The sequence below is a fragment of the Excalfactoria chinensis genome, chromosome 3, assembly GCF_039878825.1.
Source record: "Excalfactoria chinensis isolate bCotChi1 chromosome 3, bCotChi1.hap2, whole genome shotgun sequence".
NCBI lineage: Eukaryota > Metazoa > Chordata > Aves > Galliformes > Phasianidae > Excalfactoria > Excalfactoria chinensis.
Genome location: NC_092827.1, coordinates 72,710,679 through 72,724,690, shown reverse-complemented (window position 1 = coordinate 72,724,690; position 14,012 = coordinate 72,710,679). Strand labels below are relative to the sequence as shown.

At 38.8% G+C, this 14,012-nt stretch overlaps 1 protein-coding gene across 2 annotated transcripts in view; it reads right to left on the bottom strand.

Moving 5' to 3' along the window:
* The window catches only part of KIF26B (kinesin family member 26B), a 267,259-nt gene that overhangs the window by 42,298 nt on the left and 210,949 nt on the right, over positions 1-14,012 (bottom strand). For both annotated transcript variants that reach the window (XM_072331269.1, XM_072331270.1), the window contains 3 exons: positions 13,279-13,541; positions 10,405-10,588; positions 5,755-5,914 (listed from right to left, as the gene is read on the bottom strand). In XM_072331269.1, the coding sequence (XP_072187370.1) occupies positions 5,755-5,914; positions 10,405-10,588; positions 13,279-13,541 (607 nt within the window). The remainder of the gene's footprint in view (positions 1-5,754; positions 5,915-10,404; positions 10,589-13,278; positions 13,542-14,012) is intronic.

Genomic DNA, 14,012 nt, shown 5'->3' with positions numbered 1-14,012 from the left:
CTGCCAACATCACAGAAAACTTCTTTTGTTTCTGAGCAGCTCATGGTTTTGATAGCTAATTAGGAACTATTTCACATTAAACAAAATCTCCATTGACAGTTCTCCTACAACTGGATCACTCAAGGGTACTTCTTAGGCTTATTCCTCTTTTTGAATGGGCTCATTTCATTTTCTCCTTTGCTTCCCAGTTCTTCTCTGAGAATTGGTGCCTTCTCTATGTCTTATCTCCCCATGTCTCTTGGAGCTCTTCCATCCATTTTGGACTACTTCCCAGTCCTGGGGTTCTGTTTCAGTTGTCACTCATGTCCTCATTTTCCCTTTTCATTCCTCCATTTATCTGCTTTCACATTTTTTGAAGTAAAGCAGCAAAAATGTTCTTCACCTACTTCTAATATATTAACTACTACATTAAAACAGAAAGATTGCAGATTCCAAAGACAGCATATTTTTTTTCTGAGGCTTTCTGTGACCTTTGTATCATGTTCTTATTGGGAAAAGCAAAAACAAGCAATAGAAAATAGTAATGCCGCAGTAAAAAGCTTAAGTAACTGAAATCACTCAAATAAAAACATAGGTAATTTATGGTCTAGACTCCTGTGAAGTAACCAATAAATAGATTTTCCATTGAGCATATAGTTCAATTTTGTCATTAACTTCTTGTGGCCAGTAAGCAGACTCAGTCGTATGAATCCCATAAAACTGAGACATAGTATAAGCTTGTAACTGAGGATAAAACCTCCAGTACGAATACTAATAATTGACTAGAGTCCTTCTGGAAATAAGAACTCCAATAGGTAGCAATACTGGCCATTAAATATCATTTCACTTACACAGAATACCCTTCCATATATTGTTATGGCCAATCCTTTCATCAGCAGCTGCTCAATTTGCTCTGCAGAGAACACCTTCAAGAACTGCATTAGTAGGAGCAACTACTGGCAAGGGTAATCCCAGAGAAAAACTCATGGTGCTACTGTATGCTTAGAAGCAGGCATACTGGAAGCACTGTCAGAATCTTCCACTGCTGTACACTGCACACTGTCTGATTGTCATGTCCCATCATTTTTTATTTTTCTGTGTGCTGCAATTCCACTGATGCCAGTGAAATCATTCCTGATTCACACAGGGATGAAAGAGAGCATAAGAAAATTATCACTACTGGATGTGTTTTCTTGCTGTAACGAACTCTCCTCTTCAATCATTTTTTGCACATCAGCTTAACACTTGGTCTATTTTTACAACTTCACTTTTCCCCAGTTGACATCCATGAAAGAAACCCTACTTCACACTTTTTTTAGTATAACAGAGGAAGCAATGGCAAAGATGCAAGTAGGGTTTCAAAAGCAGAGCCTACATGCTATTGATCAGTTAAATCCAGGTGTTGCGTTCAGTTTCCTTTAAATTTATTTTGAAGTGATCTTTTGCTTTTCTTATCTCTTCCTGAAAAGTCTTCACTGACATTTTGTCTGAGAAAAATATTTTAGTTCACGCTATACATGTAAAGGCAAGATGCGTACTAAAGATATCTCAGTTCTTTTTCCATGCAATTCTTTAGAAAGATGAAACAACAGCAGTTAGGTAGACATACACATCCAACCAATAAGGTAATTGGTAATATAGTAATAAATCTGACTCACTGGATTGAGATTCATCGAAACTTCAATTTTGCTTTTATCCCAATAATCAACTAACAATTTAAAGAAGATACCTGACATAAAGCATATTCTTTAAGCTCATTTTCTATACAAAAATACTGTAATCCAGCACTTCCCCCTTTCTCCTCTGCTCTTAAAAGAAGTGGTAGTAGTCTATTACTCCCCCTTTGGGCATAAAAAAGCCAGACTTCCCATGCCATTAAAACCATCTGTGCGAGCCCTTAACTCTAGAAATCTCCAGAGTCATAACATTTAAAATGTCAACTGCGTTTTTTGTTGAGTTTGAAGGTCCTTTACAAAGTTCTGACTGATTTTTTTTTCTCTCTCTCTGCTATAAATGGGGATGAATAAATAAATACATAAGTAGATGGTTAATGCAGAAAATAAAAAATAATAATAATAAAAAAACTTAGCCCACTGGTTAAGGACCAGATTAGATTTTAAAACATGGTGGTTCTGCCTCTTGTGTATCAATCACTTAATCTTTCATTCTTTGTAGTCAAGACGGGGGAACAAAAAACCAAAGCACACCAGTACCATCATGTTGGATATGCAAGGACCTGAAAACATCTGAGAGAAGAGAAGAAGTACAGACTAAAAATTCATTCTTCCAACTCACTCCTATTTACCTTACAAAGAACACTTCGTCTCTCGATAAGCATGAGCATCCTCAAAATACAGGGTGCCTCCAGAAACACAAACACATTGGGAATGCACATTAATGGGAAAACCTAATAGGTAAAACAAGCAACAATTTTTGAAAAAGGAATTCATACAGCCTTGCAGTTTTCTAAACAGTTCTTTCTTTCTCGTAGCCATTAAAATGTATAAAAATGATTATTTCCAAAACAGCATTACCATGAATTATCACCACTCCTGTTGCCTAGCAACTGGAGTAATTTTTGAATAGTGAGCTATATAAACCAGTATTTGGAGTTTGTGCAAATGTGTATTCATTTGAGGGTTTAAAACACATTCTTCTTAGAAATCAGAGGCAAAAAAAAACCAGCCCTAACATCAAGCAGAAACATTTTTAAAAATACAAAATGGCATCAGTATTTACTACAGCTCAGCAAAATCTCCTTTAGCAGACATGCTCAGGGCAGAGTTCCTTGCTCTTCCTTGGGGCTGCAAGTATCTTCATAAAATTTGGAAAGTTATTTCAAATTCCCGAGGAGGAAATAATTTTTATCCAGTCTTCTGACAGACTTGCTTATAACTCAAGAGCAATGGAAACTGCTGACATGAAATGGTGATGTATTTAAGTCAAATAAATAATTCTATTTTTATAAGCTGGTAGAACGTAGAACTCACTGGTTCATACTGTGACAGAATGATGTGCTTTGGAAGATTCGAAATTGGACATTATTAGCAACAAATAGATAGCCCACTGATATATTGGAGATGGCTTCTAAGTACATAAATGAAAGCTACAATCTTCCAAAAACCATGGCATAGCCACTTATTAGCTGCAAGTGGTTGCCTCTTACAGGGATTCTTGCAAATTCCTTGGATGTAAGTGGAATTTAACTTGACTGCAGGGCAAGACCTCAGCCTGCATTATTTGATGCTTCAGATTTTCTACGTTACTTTCTTGCAGCTTTAATGACAAGTTAGAGTCAATCTGTATCACAATTCCCAATTGTTTTCCCAAGGGAGAAAGGTTCCAACTTTGTGGCTCTCCCTGTTCCCTAGCCTTGAAACAAACAGGAAAAAAAGAAAAAAAAAAAAGAAAAAAAAAAAGTGCAAAACATACAGTAGATCAGCATCTGTTTTCCAGAGAGTCTACAAACAAAGAGGCAAATTAATCCCTAGTATGAACACACTGCCCACTGAAGGCAATGTAGCAGCATCTGCTTATGCCAACAATAAATCCAAACAAGCTCTTCCCTACAACTGCTACCTGTGGAGAAAGTTCAAATACAAACAAAGAATAGAGTTAAAGACAATGCAGCTTGGGAAAACACATTTCTGCAGAAAGAAAAAACCTATCTACATTTTCAGATGTTTCAAGGCTCCCAGGAAGTCATATGCTGCTTACTGACAGGCTGCCACAAAATTCTTAATGGCTCTTTAATAGCTCAGATAGAGAAAAGATGCTCCATTTTGTCTCCTGCTCCGTGGAAATTAGCTGAGACCACACACACAGTGCATTCGCATAAGGAAACACTTGCCTGTTTTCCTTCAGTACTACTCACAAATGTTCATCAACAGTTTTAATTTTATCCTTAACAATGAAAGAGAATGCTCCTACAGGAAGGGAAATGATCTCAACTAGATAGGTGAGCTGTTGCTGTAAACAAGCGGTGTTACTGAGCATGCATTGAACCAGCCTATGGGATTCAGCTTCTACAATGCAGCACACACACCCCTCCTTCCTTACCTCTCCACCTGCACTGACAGATCATTGAGCAGTAGTGCTTGCTCTCACAGTGCCACTGCTCTTCTTATAGGAGCAGATAGAAGAGAAGGTTCTGGGCTAAAGAGAGCTTTTGCCTTCTTTCAGCAGTACAGAGAAGCTTTGAGCAGGTCTGCTGGCACTCCTAGCTGTGGAAACTCTGAAGTGCAACAGCTGGGAATTGCTGCAGAAGGAGATTGCTAGAGCAGCAAGATGTTTGGTTGTGCTTTTCTCACAGTTGGGCATGCAATGAAAGACAGCCGTTGCGCTTGGTAGCGATTCCTTGTATGTTTAATTTTAGCATAGGGAGCATCGTTAACATCATTTTTCTATTATTTCTACAGTTTGTCTTCCCTTCCATCCATAAAACCTACCAAGAAGGATAGATTTTAGATAAGCATAGACTGAACAGCATTTTGTGAATTGTAGAGTTCAAGCTATTTTCACACTACAACCAGATGAATGAGCCACAACGCACTTTATGAATGTTTATATGCACAAATTTGGTTGACCCTTAACTGAATTTCAACCTGACTAAATTCCAGAAGCAGGAATATTTCTGAACATCATGTTCTATGACCAAACTGCCAAAAAACTTCGGAAAATAACTGTTAAAATTACAAGCAAACTCATTTCATCTTCATTTTCCAAAATGCAGACTAAACCAAAGAGGTAAAACTAGCCAATATCTTACAGTTTTGAATGAATTTGAGAAATAACCACATTTACAGCCTTCAAAATGGCTAAAAGGGTAAATTTACGGACAAAATATACTCTGTGAATAACTTTCTTAGTTCAATCTCCATGTCATCCTACTGTTCCCAATTCCAGAATACACATCTTCCATGAGTGGTTACATTTAATGGCAGTTTGATTACAAGAGGCTACTGCAAGCCATTCCTATAAGGCTTGCTGTTACTCCCTTGGATTTAGGCTAGAGAAGAGCAATAATTCACGCAATACCAAAGACCTCTCTGAAAGAAAAGCTCTGTGACTGTCTGGACTGAGTAATGTAGTCCAAACTTGCTTTAAGTCCTATACACATGACAAATGGTTCGAGACAACAATAAAGAGAAACGAGTAAAAAATTTATCTACCAAGTGAGTATTTCTTCTGATTTCCCAGAAGATACCTGCAATGACAAAGGCCACTTGTCTACTGTAACATATAGGGCCTAATTCTTTTTTTATCAAGTGAAAGGCTGATAGATTCAAACCACATACAAATAAAGTGTAAAGTATCTTTGCATCACAGTAATAATCCCATGGCAAAGATGCGTGTTTATTGTGACAGATACTTTTGAGAAACTAAAATCTGCATCATGAGCAGTAAAATAATGTCCACTATAATTATTTCTATCCTTCATGGGAGCAAATTTTGCCTCAATGGAGCTAATACAAAACTGAATCTCAGATGCTTTGAAACATTAAAAATGCTTCTGAAGAATCCTATAAAACAAAAGTCTCATATGTTGAACTCTGATCCTTGAAATCTTTAAGGCAACCCTAACAGGAAGTACAGTGTAGCTACCAGACACAAGGTTAGATCAGGGTTCATTGAACCTTCAGAACGTTTTGTCAGCTGCCTTAAGAGGACTGTGCTGACCCCAGGAGTCTCTCTGCTTACCACAAGTTTGCCTCAGGAGCAGAAAAGCAACTTCTTGCAAACATTCACTCATTAAGTGCGCAGAATATCACTTACTTGTATGGGATGTGTTTGCTTCCATTGACGAGGGCAAGGATGACATTGCCCAGTGCTGACAATGAGAGACAGAGGCCAGAGCTTCCCTCCCGGTTTTTGCTGAGCACTTTCACACAGCTCCCCAGGTCAATAAGGTGCAAGCGGCTGCGACCTCCAGACACTGCCATAAACAAAGAAAGCAGATGGTTAGCATGTGCCTCCAACAGCAGTTTCCCAGGAAAGCAAAAGACTAGCCATGACTCACAAAGAGGAGACAATCCAGAAACTCCTCCTAATTCATGGTAGTAGTAACAAACCATAGGGATCCTGTTGGTTCACTTTCAGACTGTTTTGCTGTCCACTGTTGACTCATTCAAAAATTGCTGAGGTTTTCACTACTTACCCACTCCTGCAAGTTTAACTCTGGGGCAGGCAGTCACCACTGTGCTTTTTTTTTTAATTCTCTAATATAGTTCTATTAGCTATAGAGCTGGCTCTCTTTCCATCTCTGTGATTACTGTACTGATAAGAAAACTACAGTTTGGGAATTGCTGCTTAGTGAACAGTGGCTTTGTGGTAGCTCCAGCTTTTCCTTTATCTTTCATAACTTGAGTACAGGAGGTTCAGAGGAACCATGAGACCTACAGGATACTCAGCTTTCCTTTAAGCCTATTTACTCTTCCATTCTTGTTTGGGCTAAGACAAGGTTTGCAGTGTTATGCACAGTGTAGTGTTAAAAAGTTGTTCTCATATGAGAGTAGTTCCTCTAAAACTGACAGCAGATCCTGGTTTTCCCTCTTGTTTCCTCTGTATCAATACCACTACAATTAAAATGAAGGGATGTTACATTTGAAACACCAAGCTTAACAGAGATTTGCTCTCACAAGAAACCTATGGTTGCTTTATGAACTCAGGGATAGGGATTATGTAGACTTTGCAGAAGTATTTCTAATTCCCTATTTTCTCAAGACAATGTTATAGATTTTTTTCATAATTCTTTTTTTCTTTATCTACTCTATGACCAGTTCTCCCTATTCTCAAGAGTTAGTTTAGAAGCAACCTATAGGAAAATACTTAAACATTAAGAGCACTGTTTGAGGATCTGAATATAAATAGAAACAGAAATATTTTCACATCTGTATGCAATTAAATTCACAGCCATTTCAACACAGCACCTTAACTTATGCACCTTACCTCCAAATAAATGCATACATTAGAACTGGGGGAGATCTGTCATCAAGAAAATACAACATTGTGAGCAACTACATACTCCATGATGGAGACCTTAGAAAACAAGTTTCTAGATACACTTCTTTGCACTGGAAATCCTTTAACAACTACAAATATGTTTTTATTGACAAAAAAGATGATACGGCATATTATTTTGCAGACTTGCTCCTGAAGGTGTATGCAACTTAGCTGTAACTTCAAACATGTCAATCTACATTCAAAAAATAAGGAGAGAGTAAGATTTTGTCTTGCAAATACTGCCAAACACAAAGCTCACTGCTTTGTACAACCCTGCTCTTTCTTTAAAAATACAAAGCCTTCCTGTGGAATGTGTTATGCAGAATTCTATAATTCGTGCTCAGTTGTAGGTGACAGCTAATTATGATGAAGAAATAGAAGTGGACTTTTATGAAAAGAAATACGAATAATGAGAGGGAAGTAGAAAGAAAAACATAAGAATAAGAGAAGAAAATAAAGAGCAGCAAAGTAACGAAAAAAAAGTGAAGAAAAGAAAGAAGAGAGAAAAAAAAAAAAAAGAATAAGGAAGGAAGAAAGAAGACTTTTTTTCTGCAGAGATGGTTTATGCTATAGAATTTGAGAATTATATTCCAATGGTGTAGCCAGCATCTGTCAACAGCTGACAAAATAAAGTACTTCTTTCAGGCTTTGTTAGTTTTTCTGCTGCATCAGGTATTTGGCAATAGAGGACTTCCATACATCAGACTGCAATATTGGTAAAGTCATGCTGAGTATCATGAAAAAGAAATAAAGAGAAAGTATCTGATTATAACAAATACTAGTGGCCAGACATTCAAAATGCTGTCCCTAAATCACACTACCATCTATTAAATATGTCTGCGGACATTTCACCACCATGCTCTACGAGGTTCTCATGGGGAAGTAACCCTAACCCACAAATGAACCAAATGCCTGAGTTCACTGAAGGAAGTCAGGTTTCCCTGCCACACAGGCAGCTGCACCTTCACTCCTTCTGAATCTTTGCCTCCCCTTTAGGTGTCCTTAGACACAGGAACCCCAAAGTCCTTTAAGACCTTCAGAAGGCTGATGTTAGTTTTTGTGAGAAACCTCCAGCAATTTTACTTCGAGAAACAAGTTCAGCTGATACTGAAAATGACTGCAGTTGGCTTTAGTGAATTATATTTAATAAATATTTCCATTACTAGGATTACCAGTCATTGTGGAAACGAAACAAAATGAAAGCAATCACTGGCTTTTAAACTTCAGTTACTCTGCATTCACAGTCCTACTGCACAGGCTGAGGAAACCCAGAACAAGAGAAAGAACAGGATTTTTTGCTCTTATTTAGTTTACAAGTCAAAATAAGAACTGTGTTTAGGATGGTCGGTCCAGTTGCTTTATCTGAAAATGTATTTGCTAGGCAATTTCTTCACTAATGTGCCCGGCACTATAGAGAGAAGTGGAACATCCTAGCACTTGTTTTCATCTGTGGCCACAGGGACTCTGCAGTGCTGAAACTGAAAAAGAATGGTCAGTTCTGCCACAGTTCCATTTCTTTCAACAGTGCTAAGTCTTCTTCATGACATTCCTGGTAATGAATCCAACCACGAGGTAAGTACAGTACTTACGCATTAATCTAGCTGTCATTTTTTGCCAAAACCATGCATCAACCAGCTTTTTCATCTCATCCTTTCAGAGCTGTGTAACTTTTTCTTTTCTTTTTCCTAGCTCTTTTTAATCCTGTTACTGGAATCTCTATATCTCCACTGTCTGCATGCTGTTTTCTGAGAAGTACTTCATTACAGCAGGAGACACTGCTAATCACTAGGTGCCATTTATGAGCAGCTGGAATTCCCCTTCATTCAATTATCAGCCAGATCTGACCCTGCCTGGCTTGAGAGGCCACTCAGATATGGAAACCTGAAGACAGGAGTTGGTATGGCCAAAAGATGAAAAAGTAACTGCAGACAGTGGGCAAAGCATGTTATATTATAATCTTAAAGGATCGCGTCTTCTTCTTTTTTGTTTTCTTAATGAGTCATTATGGCCACAGGAAAATATTTTTTTCCCATTGTATTAATTGCATTTGGAAACAGTAGCAAAGGACTGTATGTACATGTACTTGCCTGTAGTAAAAAGCAGGGAGTATTAAATAACTGTAATAATAATTCCCTTAAAATCAGCCATCTTTATTTGTATGCACCAGTCCATTTCAGCATTCACAGTTTTCCTTTCCACCGCAGGGTGGTTAATTAATAAACCTTTAGTTAATTGAGTTTTCTGCCTGCCAATTCTACTGGGGTTATTACTTAAACACATGCAAACTGTATTTCCATTTAGAGCAACTTTGTGGTTTTCTCTCTCACATTGTAAGTAAAGTAAATGTAAATTTTTCACATTCAAACATTAGACATTAATGTTCCAGTGATGTTCGCCTGTTACATGTAATTGTGTGCAATCTACTTCTTAATACATATAACCAATGCAGATACAGGAGCTGAAATATGTGTATCTGCAGAACTGCTTAGGCCCATCAATTCAAAAAGCAAAGGTGTCTTTCAAACAAATACTACTTCTCTGTTATATATATATATAAAGAAGATTACTTTAATAAAATTTAACAAATAATAACAGAAAATTTTGGCTTTTAGGTGTAGACGCTCCTTATATTACTGTCACAGGTTACCCTAAAATCTACCTGCACCCATGACATAATCCTTTTATCACTGGAATTTACTGAGGGAAAAAACACCTGCGTATATCTCCAGCTATAAACAATTAGGGAGACTTGAAACAGAAGGTAAATATAATAAAAAATATAAATGATGCAAGTCAGATGAAACCTTTGAAAATTATGGCAACATGTAAGTAGGCATGGCTGGTACCATTTTCCTCCTTTACAAATGGGAAACAGAAATACTCAAGTCAGAGAGTCTTTGGCAAAGAGAGGGAGCAAACCCTCAGGCTGAAGCCTTAACATACAGTTGGTTTATAGTAACTAAAATGTTGTGCATCTCCAGGAAAAGCTGCAGTTCACTTATTGCCAGAATCAGCTCCCACACACTTCTATATATTGAGGTGCTGGACTGGAATGGCCAATATGATGGTGGCAGTGAATTCCCATGGCTACAATATTTTAATCAATGATCTCAGTCCTGGAGCTATCAGTAAAGATAATGCTAAAAGCTAACCTGAAGAACTTTTCCATGTAAACACAGTGCTAAGAACTAACTTTTAATACCTCCAGGAAAACATCTCAACTGACAACTGATGGCAATGATCCCTAGTGGCCTTTCATAGACTTTGCTGGATCTTTACCAGGTGGGCACGCAGTCTGCTGGATCAACCCCATTGCAGACTACTGCTAATCCTTACCACTAGAGAACACTGCTTAAAAGCCTACTCGAGGCCCATCTGTAAGCAAGTTTGGAGGAAAGAGAAGGGAGTGAGGGAGCAGCTTACTTCCGCCTTTGCCACTCTTCTCCATGCGGTACTGGTAGATGTGCAGTGTGAAGAGCATGTGGGAGTTGCGGTGATCCTCCTCATCGCAGTCCCGCTGGCTGCCACGCCGTGAAGCGATAGCAGCATCCAGGAAGAAGGCAGCCTTCTCTGCTGTAGGGGCACGGAGCTCACTCTGGTTCTGGAGCTAAGGGTTAACAGAGGGAAGAAATTACCCAGAGGCTCCCATAGGAGTCAGTGCTATCAGACATCCATCGCAGTCAACTCATGCTGTAGAAAAGCCCCCCTTCTAAAGGAACTGGAAAAGAGGAAGCAGCCTGTTGAATGAGACCCTCCCAACACTGGCAAGAAACAGTCCCATGGGCTGGATAGATACATACATTTGTTCCTTCACTTTCCCCAGAATTTTAGGCCATTTATTAAAGTTTATTATTTTTGCTACATTCTTTTTCCTGCACTGACAATTACTGTGTCCTCCTGACAGTTAAAACAAAAATAAGCTGTTGTGGATGAGACATCAAACCCAACAGCTGGTGAAGACTGGCAGAGGCAGGCCTAAGTGTTACCCATCAGAAGGTGCTAGAAGGGAACAGTCTGCAGCTAAAACTGAGACAGCAGGATCAAATCTGCTCAGCCCCACAGCATGTGAAGAGAGACACAGAATAGAAGCCACTCTCATGTTCCTTCACACCACACACCCATGCACCTGCACACAAGATGGAGCAATCCATTAACCAGAGCAAGACAAGTAGTGTGCATGCATTCCCACTTGCCAGACCTCAATCACTGCCACCAGTCTGCTCTTATCTCTTCAAAGCGATAGACAGTGTAGGAGGGCAGATATAATTAACCCACCATGTTGTTAAGGAATGCATGTGTGTTTCATATCAACTAAGATTTGCTTGCCTGTGGAAGGCACATGTAACAGTGCAAACTGATGGCATCGGTTTTAACAGTATGCAGAATTGGCCCTCAGCCCGTAGTATAGACTTGTTTTGTCTGGCATAAATACTGTGATGAATTCCCATACTCCGGGCTTTTTACTACCTACTGACTAATACAGCTAAAAGTTCTCTCTAAGGAAGACAGTGCCCCTGTCTCCCTTTGTGATCATTAATCAGCCTGAGGCAGGATAATGCCAAGACTTTGCACAGGATGATGTAACACAGCTGCAGGCTGAGGGGCAAGAAGGAGTTAACACAGCTAGCAGAAGGTAGGCCATTCTGTGGACGGATCTCACTTATGTAAGCAACAAGAGAATGTGCATACTTGGAAAGGCCCAATGACAAACAGTATGACATATGGTGATTATTCATTTGCTATAAACACTGCTGATTATGCATATTTATATGGCTATAACATCTTCCTTTTATTAGAGGATTTTGAAAATTCAGGTGTAGGACAAGACTACAGAACATCACTGTGTCTTACAAATACACACAGTGAGAGGTTCTGGTCCTATTTTAATGCAGTATTTTACACTGTAGAGAAATATAAACCTCTCATGAAGCTACCTTTTCTCCATGATCTAAAATAATTACCTTAGCCTATGGCTCCTCTGTATATATGTATGCGAAAATAAACTACCAATATAAGTGGAATATCTATTATTATTAATGTTACTGTGCTTAAACATCTTTGTGAAGAATTTAGCTGTAAGAAAAGGTTATGCAGTTATAAAACATATTAGTATTCTGTGCTAATTCGGACCAAAATTAGTCATCCGTCACCCCAATGGGAAATGTGAAGACCTTGAGTCTTCCTTTGTATACTCTCTGTACTGCACCCATTACTGCATAGCAGGGAGTGAGATCCCTTGTGACAATGTAAGTATTTCATAACACGCTAAAAACAGGAGTCAAGCAAAAATGAGAATTCTGATTGTTATTTAAAATGACAAAAAACTTTCCAGTCCTTGAGTAAAATGGGAAGTTTTGTGGTGGCTTCACCATAAAGAGAGAAAACACAAACTTTATTACTTGCTGTTTAAAATCTCATAATCTATGACTTTGGGGATGTGAATCATGACTGCAGCTGGAAACAGGGTGCAGACAGAATCTGTTTTCTTCCTCCCTTCATTTTCCCATACTTGGAGAGAACGGCTTTGCGGTTTCTAGATGGAAGCAGCCATTATAGTTAGGGCAAAAATAATGTACTCATGTTCCATCCTGCTGTTTTACCCTCTGTCCATCTGGTCATACAAAAATCAGATTCACTCCATCACAGAGAACAAGTTGAAAGCACAGGCCTCTTTTGTCTCCCAAATCAAAATTAAACATAAAGGGTTACTGAGCCTCTCTTGTGGTTACCCAGGAAATACAAAAGCCAGTTACTCATTCCTGATAAACCTCCAAACCTGAGAAGAGTTGGAGTTATTCTTGGCTTGCCCAACTCAGGCATTTGTCTTGGCAGCAATTAATAAGTAGCGATTAATGCTTCCTACAACATTGCTAATGCAAGTACTATAAATAATGTTTATAAAGAGATAAACAGCCATATTAATGGCCTCCAGCTATTTGTGCAGTACTGTAAATATTTTATCTTGTTTTACAAAAGAAAGATCACACTTTTTTTTTCTTTTTCCTTTTTTTTTTTTCTTAAGAATGAGGTGAATTTTTGTTTGCACTAAATGCTTTCACATTTTATTGCAAACACAAGCCCCTGCTCAACATCAGTTATACCAGAGGTACAAATATTTAGGCCATGAGAGCAGATGGCCATGCAGCTGCAGGTCATAAAGTTCTTGCATGCTTTAAAGTAAACACTTTCAGCTCTATAAACTCTACATTCTGGGTAGTTCTTGAATTCAGACCATCTCGATAGATGAAAATAAAAATCGTAATGCTTGTGTTCATGTAAATTGAAGACTGGATTCACCTGCATGCCACAAATAGGGTCCTCACAAAGGTAGACACCCGGGGACTGGCCATCCTGCAGGCTTCCTGTAGCAACTTCTGATAACAGGTCTCTGAGATTTTCTTCTTTCCCCCACACTTCCACTGCAGAAATCCGGACTGAGAAGCGTGCTCCTGTCTTCTCTTTGCGTTCATTAATCAACTTGAAGAGCCAGGAGATGGCACAAGGGATTATGCCGAGGTTTTGCATGGAATCATCCTTGCCAATCATGGTGTATGACTTCCCTGTCAGGAATGGGGAGTCAGAGAAAGTCTTTCATAGCCTTCTGCAAAGTGATCTTATCATACACAGCCTCATGATAACAACTTCTTCACTACAAAAAGGACATTCAGAAAAGGGAGATAGACAGACAGACAAACAATTTATGGAAAATGGAGAACATTTCAAACTGCCAGATGAAATCTTGAGTTGCTTTCAACAAACTGTTATCTCACATGTTCCTCTGACATGCCCCGTGTCCTATATGGGGTACACAGGTCCCTACCACTCAGCACAGCAGCTACTACCATGGCTGAACGACGACGTAAATTGAGCAGAGCATGCGATGGTTTCTAAAATGCCCTGCTTGCAATTCTGTGAGTGCGGTGTACCCTGAATGCCATTTTAGACTCATAAAATCCTTAGACTTGGAAGGGACTTTTAAAGGCCATCTAGTCAAACTCCCTTGCAACAAACAGGGTCATCCACAGCTAGAT